Below are 19,264 nucleotides of genomic sequence, written 5' to 3'. Positions count from 1 at the left end.
GATAGAAACTTGTCCTAAATGACAGCATTCTGGGGAGGGCTCGTAAGTTTCAGGGAAGCAAGAAAAAGGGTTACCATCAGGTGGTAAATGGTTACCACTACCTTCAGAAAATGAGAAGAGGGTGTAAAGAAGTTATGACATTAATCAGGATAAAGAGACCACACTCTCTCCCCCCGCCCCCCAAAAAAGTAAAAAGTCTTATATAACTTCCCTGAAGTGCCCTACTGCACAAATGCAAAGCATGCTTTTTGCCTGCTGCAGGCTGACCACAGTACTGCCTTGGGGGGAGATAACTTCACATCGCAGAGGAGATTGGGCTTTGGCTCTGGGGTAGAACTCAGGGTTCCTCAGAGGACAGGCTATTATGACTTTACTCTGTCATTTAAAAATCTTAACTTTAAAAGCTGCATCTGTTGGTGTAGCCACTACAGAGAATTCTAGGACTCCCATTTCAGGAATTTTCACAGGCAAGAATGAAGACTGGCCAGCAGCAGAGGCCTGCCAGAGAACACTCGGTGGCTTCCTAAACTTGCTTCAGATGCTGGCCAGGTCTCTGGGTGGTTTAGATGTACCCCCCAGCGCCATTAAAGAACAGGAGCTAGATCTCAAGAAAAGTTCCTGAAAATCTTCCCTTCTGCTGCCAAGAGGGAAGTAACACAGCAGAATCACTGCAATAGAGTTAAATCAGCTTTATCCTGGAGGAAACAAAATAGCTTTCCTCAAATGTTGTAAGAGTGACTTTTCTTTTCCAGATTAGCCCATGGACTTTATCACAACGAGCCAAAATCTGCCACCAGCCCAAGCAATGTGGCCTCACACACTGCAGCCAAATTTTACGGGTAGTATTTGTAGCTTGTATACCCCGAGTGCACCAGGAGAGAGGTTTCCAAGTAGTGACAGAAGGTTGTTCATTTGTGATTTGCCAAGTTCTCCACATTCTTACTGACTGGCCCGTTTAAATCCCTTTTTCAGCCGAGAGCAACTTTACTGAGCAAGCAGGGAGCGGGGAGTCGCTTCAGTGCTTTATCTTACACGGTGGATCCTGAAACGAGTCACATTTATGACAGTTTTCAAAAACAAAACCACCCTAGCTCTGTAGAGGGCCTGGAAAAAAGTCTTGGGTGTAGAAATTGACTGTTGTTTTTTTTTTTTTTACCATAGTTTGTAAGAGAATGGTGCGTCTGGGTCTTCTCTTAACCCGAGCCTCCCAATTCAGAGAACCTTCTTCTCTATCTGGTTCAGTTACTTTTTCTTAGATGATTCAGGTACAAGCCCCCAAGCAAAATAACCACCAGAGAGACACAGATTTCACACATGGCAGGATCATTTCCAAGTTTGGTTATTTTAATGCAATTTCAAGGTAGTATGGATATGTTAAGTGGTTCATTTCCATCCTGCAGAAAACACTAAGAGTTTCTACCTTATGTAATTTTGTCAAATTCAAACATGACTCATTGACTGTTTTTTTTTAAAACATTTTCTTTACATAGCTTGACAAGATTTTTTTCTGGAACATTTTTTTTTTTAAACCTTCAAGTAGTTTGGAAACATTTGCCTATTTGCTCCTTCCTCTGGGCACAGCCTTTCAGAGTGTTTATCTCACCTTTACTGAGAAAAATCTCTGTTCTCCCAGTGGTGGTAGAGCTGCTTGACAAGAGGTGATCACAGAGAAATGAGGAGCAAGCAAGCTTTGTCAACTACTTCTAATTCTCTTAATTAGTATGCTACGATCCACCCCAGCTTCTGCAAGGTCAGACATGCACGACAAGTACTTGGTCAAAAAAGCAGGATTCTAACTAGTGTAAAAATAGATTTTAAATAAAATAGAATCTCTATAGGAAAGAGAATTAGGTTAGCTTCCCATTCCCACTTTTGCTTTAAGATACCTGTGTGTATATATATATATATATAAAGTCCAAGGGGGACTTGTGGAATTGGTTTGCCCTAAGAAGAAATTGAGAATGTCTGAGTACATTCATGTTGCAGAGTTACAGAGAAGGTTCTTTGGGAAATGCTGTGGCAGACCCCACAGAAACGCATGGTGATTAGCCATACAGTTGGTGTGTGAACAGGTGACATGAAGACTTTTGGAGGATGAGGCCTAATCCTAGGCTAAAAACCAGTTCTGAAGTGTGATCATTTGAAAACTTTGTCTAATTATAAAAACAGAAAAGAAAATCTGTCATTTAACAGTGTCTCTTGTTAACCTATACAGCCACCTCTTTTGGAAGCTAAATTCCAACACGGGTCTTACTTTAATTTTGTTTAATTATCACATATTGTGAGTTTTTTTTTTTTTTTGACATTTCTGTTTCTAGAAAAAGTACACAGACCCTCTGTTGGCCCATATAAGCATTACATGACTGTTTTAAAGGGGCCTCTGTTAAAATTCTAATTTTTGAATTTAGCAACAGCCTTTTGGATATATCTTGAAAGCATAACTGCAGATCTGCCCAAGCTTCTTCTAGTCACAACCTAAACACGTAGCCATTTTTTGTAAACACTCAGAAAATACTGATCCCAACAAAATACAGTCAGCCAGTCAGAGGCCTTGCTCATACCTTTTCACATCGACGATAAATCTGCCTGTTTATTCTTGCGATGCTAGGAAATCCACTGAGATTGAGTCTTAAAGCAAAAATTAAGCCTCCTTCTCTGAGGTTCATAATGAGCTGTGGAGGCATCAAAAATAAACAAAGTGGGGACGTCACCATTTTTCCTACACTGGGTCTACTCAGTCTGCCCGGGGGCTGTTTGTTTTTCCTGGCGAGGCCTAGAGCAAGAGGAGATGGCTGCTGGTGACAAGCCAGTGCTGGGTTTACAGACCTAGCCTCTTTTCATGTAACATTTAACTATTTCTTCAATTCCCCAGAGGCAAGAAGTGATGCCAATGATATGAGATTAATGCTAGGGCGTTTTCATAAATCCTTAGTGGCCAACAGGAGCCTCTCTCTCAAGCAACTGCTGTGAATTCTGGCAGGTTTGGTGCCTTAGGGCGAGGTAATATTACCTTTCAGGGGACACAAAAAAATCCAAGCTCTTAACTGAAAGTCAAATACACCAACTCAGTAAATACAACGGAAAAATGCACAGCAGCGTTGGGGCATCTATCAAGTATGAAGGCAAAATGGTCATCAGAATGTCTGAGGTTAGTGAACTATCATGGTTGAGAAAAGCAGCCACCTTTGAAAACACTGCCTGTTTCCCTCAACTCTCCTGGTCGTCAACCCTCTACGGTCGTTACACCGCACGCTAGCAAATGAAAGATCAGAACAACTGTGGCTTGATCCTGACTTATACTTATTCAGGGTCCACCCTCATAGTTAGCTGAAGGCCCCAGCATGCTCTCGCTCTGCCAGGGCGAACAGTCCTGGGGAAGTGCACTTCTCTGAAGATCACTTGCCCCTCTTGCTGCGACCCTTCCTGGAGGACAGCTTCCCACTGCCCCCAGAAGACGGGGGGCTGGAGGCTGAGGCCATGGCAATGTTGATCTGTCCCTCCTGGATTTCCTGCCGGGTCTCAGCGGGCAGATGGTTGATTTTCTGCTGCGTCTCCAGGTAGAACATGACATCCCGCAGCTGCTCCTGGATCTCGGTGATCTGCAGGTCCTTCTGGTCGCAGGTCTCTTTTAACACCCTCTCCTCCTCCTTCAACTTGTTCTGCAGGAGAACTTGATTGGCTCGCAAACACTTGTTCATTTCCTGCTCCTCTTTGAGCTCCGTGGTGAGTTTGGCCACTTTAGTGTTTAGCTGAGTGCACCTTTCACAAAAACAAAGGGAGACAATGGACATTTTCCATTTGCTGACAGAGTCCCCTTTCTGCTCTGGGACTGAACAGAGAACATGACCTCAGAATCCACTTACGGCAGACCCCTCGCTCCCATGGCCAAGGGGTCTGCTGCCATTGCAACAGCCACCTGAAATCAGAATTCTGCTTCGGTTAACTCAAGTGTAGCTTCAGGACAATATTTAAGGATCAGAGATTTTTCAATCACAGAAACTATTCTGTGATTCATGATAGAATGTCTACTGCTTCTCTGTATTGTTTACATGAGTGGCTTAGAGATGATAACTGTGATAAAGAAGTTATGAGGAAAAGTGACATTCTTAAAGAGTCAAGTGCTCTGACCTCACTGCATTTGCTGGAGAAGAGTCTTCAAGAAGAGGGAGTGCCTTATATGATGCTCAATCTTATAAGTAAAGAATGACAAATTAAAACACCACTTGAAATACCATTTTTATGTATCAGAATGCTCAGATGTGAGAAAAGGGGGCACTCCCACATGGTGGCACTGGAGTGTGAACTGATACACACTCAATGGAAGTCAACTTGGCAACATCTATGAAAATTAAAATTTCACCTGCCCTCTGACATAGCTATTCTACTTCCAAGAATTTATCCTATAAAATAAATATATTCAGGGTTGCACTAAATGACATATGGAGAAAGGTGCTTATTGCAACATTGTTTATAGTAGTAAAACATGTCCATCAAGGGGAACTGGTTAAAATTATTATGATTTTCATACATGTTACAAGGTATAGATCTAGTTGCGCCAGTCCAAACGAAAAAAAAAAAACCCTCCCAAACAGAATATTTTACCAAAGAGAATACCTAATATTATTCAATTTTTGTAGAAAAAAGATGTATGTGAGATGTTTATACAGGTACAGTAAAAGAGCTGGAACAAGAAGTATTCACTGGTGCCATTAAGAACCTCTAGATCAGTGGTCCCCAACCTTTTTGGCACCAGGGACTGATTTCATGGAGGACAGTTTTTCCATGGACCAGGAAGTGAAGGGGGACGGGGGAGATTGTTTCAGGATGATTCAAGTGCATTACATTTACTGTGCACTTTTTGTATTATTATTACATCAGCTCCACCTCATATCAGGCATTAGATCCTAGAGGTTGGGAGTGAAAGAAAACTTTCAGTTTTAACTTTAAATTCTTTGGAACAGTTCAATTAGTTAGGGCACTGAAAGTATAAGAGACTTTTTAATTTTTATTTCTATTTATGTTGTAGTATTGTGTTCGCAACAGTTAACCCCTTTGGTGAAGAGTTTTTGTTGGAGTGATGAAAAACTCTAGAATCATAGTTGCACACTGTGAGGACACCTCACAGTATACACACCGTGAAGACACCTCACAGTATACACACATTTTAAGTATACACACTGGTATACTTAAAATGATTAATATGGCAAAATCTAAGTAACACAGATTTTACCACACACACACACACACACCCACACTACTAAAAATATCCAGTTATTTGCTATGGGGGAAAACAGGTGAAAGGTGTATGGAAATTCTTAGAACTATCGTTGCAACCTTTTTGTAAACCTTAATTTATTCCAAAATAAAAGATTAAAAAAACACAAACCAAAACTTCTTAAGGGACAATTATCCCCTTTATTTTTTATCCATTTGTCTGGAGGCAAAAAATCCAATTATTTTTGTGAGTCTAATTTAAGCTAGAAAAGTAGTTTCATTTAATAGCAATTATCTTCCCAAATAATAGTAGTAGAGAATGTTCTTGCCATGTTGTTGATGTGCTTTTTGCTCCATATTCAGTATCTTTGGCCTTTATTTCCCAAGCAAAGCCAGAAGACACACCATCTCCAGCTTAGATTTAAGTATCTTTCCTAACTGCCATTTCTCAGTCACCACAGCTCAGAGAAGCTCTGGGCAAAGGGAGATAGCTTTCTACAGGCAAAAATAGGAGACACTTGTGCAAGCATAAGCACTGTCATCAGGAGAGAGCCCTGTATTCCACATGGCATCCATCTGGCATGAAACACTGAATTTTTTAGTAAATAGGAAGTCACAGTAGGTCTGCTCCATATATAGAGAGACCCTTGAAAACTCGGTCATACACACACACTTGACAATAATGAGTGTGTGTCCCTGGGAATAAAGGAGATTCTCTGTTTATGGAGCCTGTCAGGATAAAACAGCTAATTAAAAGAACAGGTCAGTTATACCTACTTTCTTTCCACAGACTGCTTTTCTTTCAGGAGATCATTTAGTCTGTGCTCCAGACTATCACATTTCTCAATTGTTTCTTTAAATTTGGTCTTCATGTTGTTAATCTGAAAGAGTAAACAGAGATCAGTTTTATTTCAAAGAGAAAGCTGTGTGGCCTTTGGGGCTAACTTTACAATTTTCACCTCCCGACTACTTGTCTTTAACTTTGACAAACCAAACTTAGAAAAGGTGAGACCATTATCTGAAAGAATTTCTGCAACAGGAGTAAATATTTTGAGAACTCTCTTTTTTCTTACCATTTCTCTCAACCAGGATGAAGAGGGATCAAAAGCTACTGAATGTTGAGTGAAACTGCTAGAAGGTAAAGAGCTTCAGGCTACAGAGTAGGAGATGGTTTTGTAAGAAGCCAGACCAGAACCTCCCATTCTTTTTTTTCTTTTAATTGAAATGTAGCTGATTTGTAATACTGTGGTAGTTTCATGTGTACAGCAAAGTGATCCAGTAATACATATATATTTTTCAGATTATTTTCCATTATAAATTATTATAAGATATTGAATATGATTCCGTGTTATATAGTACATCTTTGTTGCTTATCTATTTCAAATAGAGTAGTGTCTATCAGTTAATTCCACACTCCCCTTCCCATCCTCTATGGTAAATATAAATTTATTTTCCATATCTGTGAGCCTGTTTCTATTTTGTAAATAGATTCATTTGTATTATTTTTTAAGATTTGGATGTAACTGATAATCATACAATATGTGTCTTTCTTTGACTTACTTTATTTAATACGATAATCTCTAGGTCCATTTATATTACTGCAAATGGCATTATTTCATTCTTTTTTTTACGGCTGAGTAGTATTCCAGTGTATATATGTACCACATCTTCATCTATTTATCTGTTGATGAACATTTAGGTTTCTTCTATTTGTACTGGCTATTATAAATAGTGCTGCTATGAACACCAGGGTGCATTTATCTTTTCTGATTAGAGTTTATGTCTTTTTCAGATATATGTCCAAGAGTGGGATTGCAGGATCATATGGTAGCTCTATTTTTAAATTTTTTTAAGGAACCTCCATTCTGTCTTCCGTAGTGACTGCACCAATTTACTTTCCTATCAACAGTGTAGGAGGACAAGAATCTCCCATTCTTAACTCACTACTGTTTTTTACCTCTTGAGATCATATTCTAAAATTACACTTGACCCTTGAATGACGTGGGGGTTAGGAACTCAACCCTCCTCAAAGTTGAAAATCCGAGTATAACTTTATCATCAGTGCTCTGTATCTGAGGTTCTGCATCTGCAGATTCAACCACTTGTGGTTCCTATAGTACTATAGTAGGCATCTGTTGCAAAAAATCCACATGTAAGTGCAGGTCAAACCCATGCTGTTTAAGGGTCAACTGTATTATCCAAATAATCCAAAGGTACTTGTAACAGGTGATTCTAGCTATTTGGTATTCTTTCCCCTCCAAACTCACTATTAATATTCTCATGTACTCTGAAGTCACATGCAACATAAGCAGTTCTTATTTTATTGAGTTTATATAGAGGCAATTTACAGAAAGAATTCATGTTACATTGTCTTAAAAACGTATGCCTCAACACCACTGGTCTAAAGACAGGAAGAAGATAGGTGGGTCATGATAGGTGGGTCAAGTAGGAAATGGAAGTGACTGAGAGTTTAAATCCTATGGCTCAGGCATTGGCTAGGTGTCTTATAGGTAGTATCTCATTTATTCCCTTTTTTCCATTTATTCTTTATTACAAGCCTATGACTTAGGTGTATAAACTTTTTACAGAAACTGAGGCTTGAGAAAGGTGAGGCAATACACCCCAAGGTCACCCAGCTAGAGTGATGTGAGTCCAGGACTGGACCCCAAGTCTGGGTTCAAAGCCAAGTTCTAAAACTCTCTCTGCACCAGACAGTGGGCCAAAGCTCAATAACAAAGGAAAAGTGACCTCTGGGCAAGATCTAAACTCTCAGCATACATTCATGCAACATCCATCATGCCAGAAAAAAGCTCACTACTTTTAATGCTTTCTTTTTAAACATTTGCCATATGGCCTGCCTAGCAGGTCTCTAACTGCACTGCTCCCCCCCCTTTTTTTTTTTAAATAAGAATAACTGCTTTGTAGTAATTAACTTTAGAGCCAACATTATTAAGTTGTAAGAACATGCAATTAAAAGGAGATTTCTAAAAGTTCTGCTATGTCATAAAAATAAAAATAACTTTCAAATTACTCTAATTCTATTCACTATTAATTTTCTCCTCAATACTGTTTTTAAAATAAGACCACAAGATCCTTTTGACCTTTTTCTCTTAAAGTTACTCCAATCAGTTCAGGGAAACTGGAAAGGACAGAAATAACCATCAAAAGAAACCAAACCAATGTTTTGGTGACTAAAGACAATAAGCCAAACATATTTAAATCAAGATGAAAAATACTAAGTGACCTCAAAAAGGTTTTTAATATTGCTAGAGACAAATGTTATGATGTTTTACACCAGTGATTTAAAAACCATTTCTGACCATTAGCCCGCAATAAGAAACACTTTGTGTACACACACACACACTCCTGAAACAGAAGTTTCACAAAGTAATATTAAATGTGATTCACTCTGATATCTATCCCATGCTGTTTAATAAAAATACCAGCTGTGGCCCACCAAACTCAGTTCACAATCTATAGCTGGAAAACAGCAATTTATATATGGAGCTATAGGCTTAAAAGAAAAGATTTATCTTTTTTTTTTTTTAAGCTGTCATGCAACTTGTGGGATTTCAGTTCCTCGATCAGGGATTAAACCCATTCCCTTTGTCAGTGAAACTGCCAAGTCCTAACCACTGGACCACTTAGGGAATTCCAGAAAAAAAGTGGTATCTAGGAGAATTCACCTATATAGATGACCTACTCTATGCTCTTCATACATGGCCCACCAACACTAGGAACCTTCAAATGGGTATGAGCTTCATTTTCCATTGCTCACGCTGTAATAACTGCACTACCTAAGGCATCGAGGGACTGGAATAGTATTGTAATTGAAGTCCACAGTGAGTTTCAATCTTCAGCCCCTCTGCTCCCCTACATTAACTTTCTATGAGTCCCATGACCAAGAATCTCTGCCCGTGAAACTCATGATCACCATTTCTCCTTGCACGTGCACCATGGTTGGGTGTGCCAACGGACAGAGGACTGGTCAGGAGAAGGACAGAGGCAGGAACAAAAGGCTTACATCACCCATTAACTGACCTCTTTTACTAGAACACAAAATATCCTTTCCAGGTTTTGTATTTACGGCTGCCTTGGCCGCCTCCTTATCCCTACCTCGAAGTAAACAGAGTTTCACATTTTTAGTTTTCCTGCCCTCTGATTTGCTTTCCATTGGCATGTGTTAGGGAATGCAGTTAATCCTCAAGAATCTTAAAAGGCAGAGAGGATCCTGAGCTAAGTTCTCAAGGGTCTGTACAAAGCACTTTAGGTGGTCACACTGGGACAGCCCATAGAAAAACTCATTAGTGAGGCTGCATGGCATTGCTGGTGCTCCTCCTGGGGAGACCCAAACTTCACACCGAGTGGCAGCAACCCCTGCTCTGCCTCTCGAGTGCCGTCAGAGGTACCTCCTTCCCATGTGGACTCCAATCAAGCCCCTCTAGAAAGGCACTGCCGTTGCATAGAAGGTTCTTGTAAGAACTGCATCATGAACTTTTCGAGAGAGATTATTGTAAAGCTGGGGGCATCCCAAGTGCTGCTATGGGTAAAGAATTTGCCTGCCAGTGCAGGAGACACAGGAGATGCAGGTTCGATCCCTGTATTGGGAAGATCCTCTGGCATAGGAAATGGCAACCCACTCCAGTATTCTTGCCTGGAAAGTTCCATGGATAGAGGATCCTGGTGGGCTACAGTCCATGAGGTTGCAAAGAGTCAGACACAACTGAGCACGCACACACTACGCCTTAATGAAAGAGACCTGATTTCTTCTCAATTGTACGCATGTTCAGAAACTGGGACCCTTGAGCCTGGCATAAAGTGACAGGTTGGCCTTGCCTGCTAAGCTCCAGGATAATACCAGCTACCACAGAAGTGAACCCCGTATCTGGCTCTGCAGTTCCCCATCTGAAGACCTAGTTACTGGTGGAGATTCAGTTACTAAAATAAGCATTTTTAAAATAACCATTTAAATCAATGATTTAAATTTAAAAGCCTTTATTTAAGACTAAGGGAATCACTGTCCCTAGATCCTGAGAATGGTTCCCAGAGCCCCATATACATGAACACTCAGGTGCTCAATGGTTTTCAAACTCCTTTCTCTGGTACTCTCAGGATTCCTTGTACATGCTGGAGACAAAGGGAAAACCAAGTTGGTGGAGCTCTGGGCCACTCTGGGCTGGGCTTCCGCCAAATCACATCACTTTTCTCTTCTACCCACTGGAATAGTGAATGGCCTCTTCTTTAAAGGATTATCTTGTTAAATTTTCAAGACCACTGCCTGAGACCAACAAGGTGCCATGCTGACCACTCTAGCATCTCTGCCTAATTTTATTCCCTTCAATTTTAAAGCACCATCCTCTTGCCTTAGGAGCCCATATTCAGCTCCCCAAAGCAGCTGTTCCCAAGTTGACAAACCACTTGGCTGACTCAAATTACAAACTCTCATGCACATACTTCTATTTTTTAAATGGAATTGCACAAGCCACTAGAAAACCTGACTGAGTGAACAAACAACATCCCAACCTCAAAATACCAAAATACTTAAGGCTTTAAATCCAAGGTTTCTTTTCTTTTTTTTTAAGTACATACCAAGTGTCTGATTTCTTCTTTAACTTAGTATAGAATAGGGCTCAGCACACAATAAGCTTGTGTGCAGAGGTGAGCACACAATAAAATCTTGATTTACTAATCCTAGGTGAGAGTATGTCCACTTCCCTTCTCTTCAATTATGCTTCAGATCAGATCAGTCGGCTCAGTCATGTCCGACTCTTTGCGACCCCATGAATTGCAGCATGCCAGGCCTCCCTGTCCATCACCAACTCCGTGAGTTCACTGAGACTCACGTCCATCAAGTCAGTGATGCCATCCAGCCATCTCATCCTTTGTCTTCCCCTTCTCCTCCTGCCCCCAATCCCTCCCAGCATCAGAGTCTTTTCCAATGAGTCAACTCTTGATTACATTTGCAGTAAGTGTATTTTTGTCTCTTCCTTTTCCTCTTTTTGACTACTTTCACTCTCATTGTTGTCTGGAAATTGTTTCCCGATACAGCCTTCAGAGGCTAAGTCTACAGTATGATGGCAAGTCAGGTGTTTACTGGAACCTTGATCAAGAGTCTGGTCACTGGAGTGAGCCAAGCGATTCCAATCCTTTCTTTTTTCTACCCTTACTAGCCTCCACCCTTGTTGAGATTTAACTGACCTAAAACAAAGGTTTCTTTTTTAGAGGTAAACCAGCTCTCTGCCTATAGATGAGACTCAAAGGAAAGATTGTGGGATCCCTTTTCCCCTGTACTCCGCCTTCTCCCCCACCAGCAGGCTGTCCTAGCACGTGGCATTTTAGCAGTCATCAAATGAGAGACTTACTTCCTCTGCTGTGTCCTTCTCTATCCGGACTATCTTGTTTTCCCAGTAGATTCGTTGTGACTCCAGCTGGCTTGTTAGTAAATATGAATACTATAAAAACACAGAGAATGGACACCAAAACATAAGTTACTGTTGTCAACACAGAGAATGGACACCAAAACATAAGTTACTGTTGTCAGTCTCTGAAAGTCAATTAAAACCTGATTTTTAATGACCTTAAGAAGAGTAAGAGGAACATTCAGAATGTATATTACATCTTGCTTCCACTCTACTCAATAATTAGGGGAACACAGAGATGACAATTACACTTCAGTCCCCTCTGGGGGCTTACAATCAATCTAGTTAGGGACAAACAGAGAAATGTACAATTTAAAAAACCCTTGTTTCTGTTCAAGCTGACTTCAAGAACCACATGGTTTTAAATCGAGTATAACTCAAATCAGCTCATCCAGCTACCCCTTCAGGAAGCTGTCCCTATCACTTCCAGCCTCGGGTTAATTGCCCCTCTTGGCTCCCACTGTGCCCATCATTAAGAGCACTTATGACATTAGCACTTAATCAGCCATTTACCAGGCTCTCTCCTTGACTAGACTGTGAACTCTTTGAAAAGCAAGGCTATATCTTTATTTTTGTGCCCTCGGTGCCTGGCACATCCTGGATGTCAAGAAAAGTTTGCTACCCAAGTGCATGAATGAATGAACAGTGCTGTGTAACTACAGAGAAAGGACAGATGGCTTATGACGGTAGGATCCGATAGGATTTCTGACAGAAGGTGAGATTTGAGAGGACCCTTGACACCTTGACAGACAGATAGGAGGAGACAGAAAGATTCCAGAGAAATGTGATGCTGTGGACGTTTAGGATTATTGCAGCCATGAAGTAAGACCAGTGAGCCTGGAGTGTAGGGTGTGGTGAGATGGGGCCTATGTAAAGTTCTGGGGTATCACATCTAGAAATGTGAGCCAAAGAGTGTCAGGATCACATTTTGTATTCTGGAAAAGATCATTCCAGGAGACTGGAGATCTACTCATGTTTGCAGGCCACAGAAGAGAATGAAAGAGCCACAGAAAGAAGGGACAATTTGAGAGAATGTATGTCACTAGAATGTATGTTCCAGGAGGGCAGGGAGTCCATTTAATGCTAAGTTAAATGGACAAGTAGCACATGGAAGAGTAGCTGACAGACAGCAACCCTCTATAGGTATTCACTGAATGAACATACTTAATTTGTAGGAGTTACTAAAAACTTAACACTAGAAATTGGAACTTTTTTCATGTCAATACAATATATTAATGGTAACAACTTCAGCTCTATTTTAGGCCATTTCACTGACTTTAAACACCTGGAGATGAGCAAGTTTTCAAATGTCCAATTCCTCCAATGGTTAAGGTATTTGTTTTTAAAGTAATTGTTTTGAAATTTATAAAATAGGACTCATGTTAAACTTTTCTTTCCGTAATATAAAATTTACATATCATGTTTATAATTTATATAAAGTTTACTGCTATGAGAAAAACCAACTGGGCGAATTTTGTTGTTTCTTCACTTATATGAATATCCAAAAATGGTTTCATCTATATAAGGCTTTATCTTTATCAATTACTAAATGTCAACTCAACATATACAAAAAAGCTTCTCGGCATGGAACGATGCTATTGGGGACTCCTCATCCTGACCAAGTTTGTTCCATTTCCGACTGCTACTGTGATGCCAACAGGAAGATTCTTAACTTCTAGTTTTATCACAGCTACAGAGGATAACCCTAATACTCTGAGACAACTAGGAACATAATGTTGAAAATTATAAGGCTCAATGAAACTTCAGATTTCCAAAGAAGAAAATCAGATGAAATAAAAATATTTAAAGAATCCTTCAGAGCAATATAGATCTTTAAAACAAAAGCTAACATGCCGGGCAAATGGCAAAATTAAAGCCCAAACAACCTTTCAAGTTAGAATAGTAAAAAGCAGTAGACGTAGGTATTTAGTGATTAATAATAAAATATCTTACCTCTAACTGTAAGGCATCTATTTTCTCCTCCTGGCAAGTATCACCCTCACATTCATACTGTACTAGCTTTCCATCTGTTTTACTTGCAACCAGTCGATGGACATAATTATCTAAAGAAAAGAATAAGTCAACCAAGGCATGGTTTTTCAGAATGAAAAAGGTCTCCATAAACCTTTAACTTGGACAAAATTTTTGTTTTCACAGATCCAGATTAAATGCTGCGCAATATTTCTTTAAAAGTGGTTTAAATTACTTGAATTTTTAAAAAAGAGTGAGAGGACAAGAGTGTAAGTATTAACTCTCTTTAACCTGGGCAATGCAGGCCATTCACATATGAAAGAGGGCCCTATGGGCCACCATGAGAATTGGAGTTTGCCATAGCTGTCAGGAAGATTTCAAGTTGTGAGAAAGGAAGTGGAGAGGTTCTGACAGAGATGTTTTTAGATAGAATGAGTCCAAACTAGAAATCAGGAGTGGTGTTCACCTCCAGCGTAGTCCCAGACCCGATGGTTGGTGAGCTGCATGGCATACGTGTGTTGGGTCTCCTCAAAGTGCTTATAGGCATGTCGACTCACATATCGTCCACATCCTATGTGGCCACATATTAAACAAATCCAAAGGTTCTGCCAGGAAGGAGGTAAGATCTTCATTAGTGATGTAAAATTACATGACCTGGTGTATGAGGTGTATGACACTGGGGTGTATGAGGGGCCTGACACAGGATGAGGTTTAGAGATGTTTCTACAGGAGTTCTGAATAAGGAGACTTATTCAAACTTATTCAAATTATTTTACATTCAAATAAGTCCCCTTATTCAAACCAGGGGACTTCCCTGGAGGTCCAGTGGTTAAGAATCCACCTTCCAATGCAGGGTCCTCAGGCTGGATCCTTGATCACGGAACTAAGATCTCACATGTCTCTGAGTAACCAACAACTAAGCCTGAGTGCTGCAACTAAGACCCAGTGCAGCCAAATAAATAAATATTTTTAAAAAACACCCAACAAGGATGCTTTTATGGGTCAATTAAGTTTTTCACTCTGGATTCTATGGAACTCTATGTAAACAACAAGGAAAAATAATTTATCAACAAAAATCTCGGCCTTTTCAAACACCAAAGAATGAAAGCATAAAGTATTTTGTGTAGGAGTAAAATAGTTTGTGTATTTTAATTTTTTCTTTTTTTGCCTGATCCTCAACAGAGAGAGAAAAAAAATCTGTCTCAAAAAGAATTAAAAAGAATTTAAGTCACAATGGGCAGAAGAAAATCCCAGACAATTAAAGCTGTGTACATTATTCTTTTCCACCACTTGTTACTTACTTCCTGAACACCACACTCGAAACACTTATTTTCTTCTACTGGTTCTGGCGTTTGACAATATCGGCAAACAGGACATCTATAAAGGGCACCAAAAAAATAATGACACAGATTAAATGTAAAAGACAGCTGTTACAGAACCCCAAAGTCAAAAATTCAATTTTATATACTCCCTCTCTTACATACTATTTTTTATAACTAAGGCTATCATTCAAAAGACAAACACTTCCAAGCTATTCTCAAACAAAATGGAAAAAAAAAAAAAGATCTTGATAAAGCTGAAGAAAAGGGAGAAATCTTGATATGCCCCATATCTTTTTCCAGTCTTCTGCCTAAAGCTGAGGTAATCAAAGAACTAAATATTTACAGGTTACAATTAGAGACTTGAGACAAGTTATTTTTTTCATGTCTGGTTACCCATAATGTATTTTTACTTGCAATCTACCTTATCTTCACTTCCTAAAGTTTTAAATCATCCAACATGTACCCTTGTCCTCTCAAGGTTGCTCCTAAGAGTTGAAATTAAATTCTGTAGTAAATTTCACTAAATTAAAACAAAAATGTTAATGTACTCATGAAATGCATATGACATTTTATCATACAATGAAGTTCACCTGGAAGAAGGTATCAGTGCTCTGAGAGTACTGTTTCGATTTACAAAAAGCCAATAAAAATGGCACAGAAGCCAAACTCATAGATACATAGAGAGGAAAGGTGGCTACCAGGGGCTGGGCAAAGGGGGAAATGGGGAAATACTGGTCAAGAGTTACAAGCTTTCAGTTATGCAAGATGAGTAAGTTCTGGAGAACTGGTGTACATTAATGTTGACTGTAACTGACAATATTATATTGTGTTCCTGAAATTTAGTAGAGGGCGGAGCGTGGTCTCACCGTAAAATAAAAATAGAAAACTAAAAAAGGAAAGAAAAGGACAATGGTAAAGGTGTGAAGTGACGGATATGCTGAACTGCTTGGTTGTGATGTGTATTTGACAATGTTGATGTATATCAGGTCATCCAGTTGTACACCTTAAGTACATACAATGTTTAAATTATTTATATTTTGTTTTTAATTGTAGGCTAATTACAATATTGTGATGGTTTTTGCCATACATTAACATGAATTGGCCACAGATATACAACTGTCCCCTCCCTTTGTGCCCCCCAGCCCACCTGCTGTCACAGAGCACTGGCGCTGGGTTCCCTGCGTCACACAGCAAACTCCCACTAGCTATCTGTTTTACATGTAATAATGTGTATCTTTGAATGCTGTTCTCTAAAATCATCCCACCCTCTCTTTAACCCATCTGTGTCTCCTCTGCTGCCCTGCACGTAGGATCATCAGTACTATCTTTCTAGACTTCATATAAGATCAATAAAACTAAAAGCTGGTTCTTTGAGAAGATAAACAAAACTGCCAAACCAGTAACCAGGCTCACCAAGAGAAAAGGGGGAAGACTTAAATCAATAAAATTAGAAATGAAAAAGGAGAAGTTACAATGGACAACACAGAAATACAAAGGATCATAAGAGACTACTATGAAAAACTGCATGGCAATAAATTGGGACAAGTTGGAAGAAATGGACAAATTCTTAGAAAAGTGTAACCTTCCACAACTGAACCAGGAAGAAATAGAAAATACGAACAAATCAATCACAAACACAGAAATAGAAACTGTAATCAAAAGTCTCCCAATGAACAAAAGCCCAGAGCCAGATGGCTTCACAGGCAAATTCTTCCAAAAGTTTGGAGAAGAGCTAACAACTATGTTGCTATAACTCTTCCAGAAAATTGAAAAGGAAGGAAAATTCCCAAACTCATTCTACGAGGCCACCATCACCCTGATACCAAAACCAGACAATGATGCCACAAAAAAAGAAAATTACAGGCCAGTATCACTGATAAACATAGATACAAAAATCCTCAAAATTCCAGCAAAATTCTAGCAAACGGAATCCAACAACACATTATAAAGATCATACATCATGATCAATTGGTCTTTATCCCAGGGATGCAAGGGTTCCTCAAGATGTGCAAATCAATGTGATATACCATATTAACAAGTTGAAAGATAAAAATCATATGATCATCTCAACAGATGTAGAGAAAGCCTCTGACAAAATTCAACACCCATTTATGATAGAAACTCTCCAGAAAGTAGGCACAGAAGAACATACCTCAACATAAGAAAGGCTATATACGACAAACCCACAGCAAACATTATCCTAAGCGGTGAAAAACTGAAAGCATTTCTTCTAAAATCAGGAAGAAGACAAGGGTGCCCACTCTCACCACTATTATTCAACATAGTTTTGGAAGTCCTAGCCACAGCAATCAGAGAAGAAAAAGAAATAAAAGGAATCCAGACTGGAAAAGAAGAAATATATACAATTTTGACTGTCAATTATACTTCAATAAAACTAAAAACATTTTTGAAAAAAAATCTATTAACCCTTAACTAAAGACAAAGTAATACCAAGTACCAGCCATGAATATTTGTGTCTGATGGGCAAACATGATAGAAAGAGGGTTACAGCTGAGGCTAAGTGAACTAGCACCACCAATGCTCAAGATATAACTAGAATCAATCTGTTACTCAACTGAATAAATAAAACCAAGGAAAGGAAATATGCAGGAAGAACGCTAAGTGCTTGTCACAGATAAGGACTATGTTTGTCAAGAGAAAACTAAAGGATTTAGTCTGTTTCTTTTTCTAGGATCAAAAGAGAAGACAGGAGAAATTTGAAAACACAACAGAAGTTGCCGGTAGGATCTCGCAAGCGGTCTTGTCAAAGGTAGGAACTAGCTCTGTGTCATCCCTTCAGTCTGTGTGGTGGCTATAGTAATTGTGGGATAAGAAATCAACAATTGGGGCTTCCCTGGTGGCTCAGTAGTAAAAGAATCCACCTGCCATTGCAGGAGACACAGGTTCGATCCCTGATCCAGGAAGATCCCACATGCCTTGGAGCAACTAAGCCCACGCACCACAACTATTGAGCCTCTGCTCCAGACCTCAGGAGCCGCAAGTATTGAGTCCACACGCTGAAACTACTGAAGCCCACGTGCCCTAGAGCCCGTGCCTTACTAAAGAAAAGTCCACGTGGCAATGAAGACCCAGCACAGTCAAAAATCAATATAATTAAAAAAAAAAAAAAGAATTCTTAAATCTAACTTTCAACACTGTGCCAGAATGATTTTTTGAAATGTATGATCCTGAGAATCAAAAAGGAGAAAAGAGGGGAAGTTACAAAAATTAACTTATTTGTACCATACAATTAGAACTCCATGATATATCATCCCATCTGTCTATTAAAAAATAACAGTTCATTAATTCTTCCTGCTTTCCCTTCAAAAATAATTACGAGTTGTTACCTTATTTTCCTGAGGAGATATTTGGGGAAACCCTCTCAGAATGTCATTCCCTGACAAGAAAGTACCCTTCAAGGCCTGGTACCAATACTGTCTTCTGTTAAATAGCCCTTCCAGACCAACCCAGAGGAGGAACCAGCTCGATCTCTCATCTCTACCTTGAATTGTACGCATACATGTGTGATTCTCCCTTAGGAGACTCAATGTCTGTAAAGAGAGTCTGTGTTCTGATTCTTTGCCCCTCAGCACTGTGCATATAGAGACACTTAAAACCCACTTGATGAAGACACTGTATGGTTTGGAAGGCAGTTGCCCAGCGGGTTGAATTCTGGTCCCAGTTCTGGCATTCTCTGTCCTGACACTCTAAGCATGCCAACCATCACCTCTGGGCCTTAGTCTCCTCCTCTATAAGTAATGAGGAGGTTGGACAAGATGGTCCCTAAGGAAACGTGAAAATGCTATGGTTTTACAAAAATTAATGTGGGACTTTCTGATGGCACAGTGGATAAGAATCCGCTTGCCAATGAAGGGGACACAAGTTCAATCCCTAGTCCAGGTGAATCCCACAGGCCACAGAACAACTAAGCCCGGGAGCCACAACTACTGAAACCTACACGCCTACAGCCCGTGCTCTCCAATAAGAGAAGCCACCGCAATGAGAAGCCCGCATGCAGCAACAGAGACCCACTGCAACCGAAACAAAAGTTAACGTGTACTGAGAGTAAGACTGGAGTGGTGGGAAACAAAGAAGTATCCAGAACTTAAATGGGGTAGCAGATGGACACAAGATACACACTAATACTTTGTGGAATGCACACACCTCAGAGTGGCTTTATTCCAGGCAAATTTAAACCTTGGACAATTCTCTGAAGAACTAAATGATACCACAGAATTGACTAAGGACTCTACAGAACTGGGGCAAAATTATTCTCTGGTTAAACAAGCCACAGGAAAGCCAGGGTCTATATATTTGCTCAGAGATATTTACTGAGCT

General features: G+C 39.7%; 1 protein-coding gene across 1 annotated transcript in view; it reads right to left on the bottom strand.

Moving 5' to 3' along the window:
* Nucleotides 1-1,323: 1,323 nt before the first annotated feature.
* BRAP (BRCA1 associated protein) overlaps nt 1,324-19,264 on the bottom strand; it is a 31,611-nt gene continuing 13,670 nt past the window's right edge. The window contains exons 7-12 of the mRNA XM_027566768.1: nt 14,906-14,981; nt 14,071-14,209; nt 13,587-13,696; nt 11,577-11,666; nt 5,992-6,095; nt 1,324-3,759 (exon numbers count right to left, since the gene is read on the bottom strand). Coding sequence (XP_027422569.1) covers nt 3,396-3,759; nt 5,992-6,095; nt 11,577-11,666; nt 13,587-13,696; nt 14,071-14,209; nt 14,906-14,981 — 883 coding nt within the window. The 3' untranslated portion in view covers nt 1,324-3,395. The remainder of the gene's footprint in view (nt 3,760-5,991; nt 6,096-11,576; nt 11,667-13,586; nt 13,697-14,070; nt 14,210-14,905; nt 14,982-19,264) is intronic.

The sequence above is a fragment of the Bos indicus x Bos taurus genome, chromosome 17 (genome assembly GCF_003369695.1).
Source record: "Bos indicus x Bos taurus breed Angus x Brahman F1 hybrid chromosome 17, Bos_hybrid_MaternalHap_v2.0, whole genome shotgun sequence".
NCBI classification, from domain to species: domain Eukaryota; kingdom Metazoa; phylum Chordata; class Mammalia; order Artiodactyla; family Bovidae; genus Bos; species Bos indicus x Bos taurus.
The sequence above is the reverse complement of the archived record's forward strand: the minus strand, read 5'-3'. Positions and strand labels throughout refer to the sequence as shown.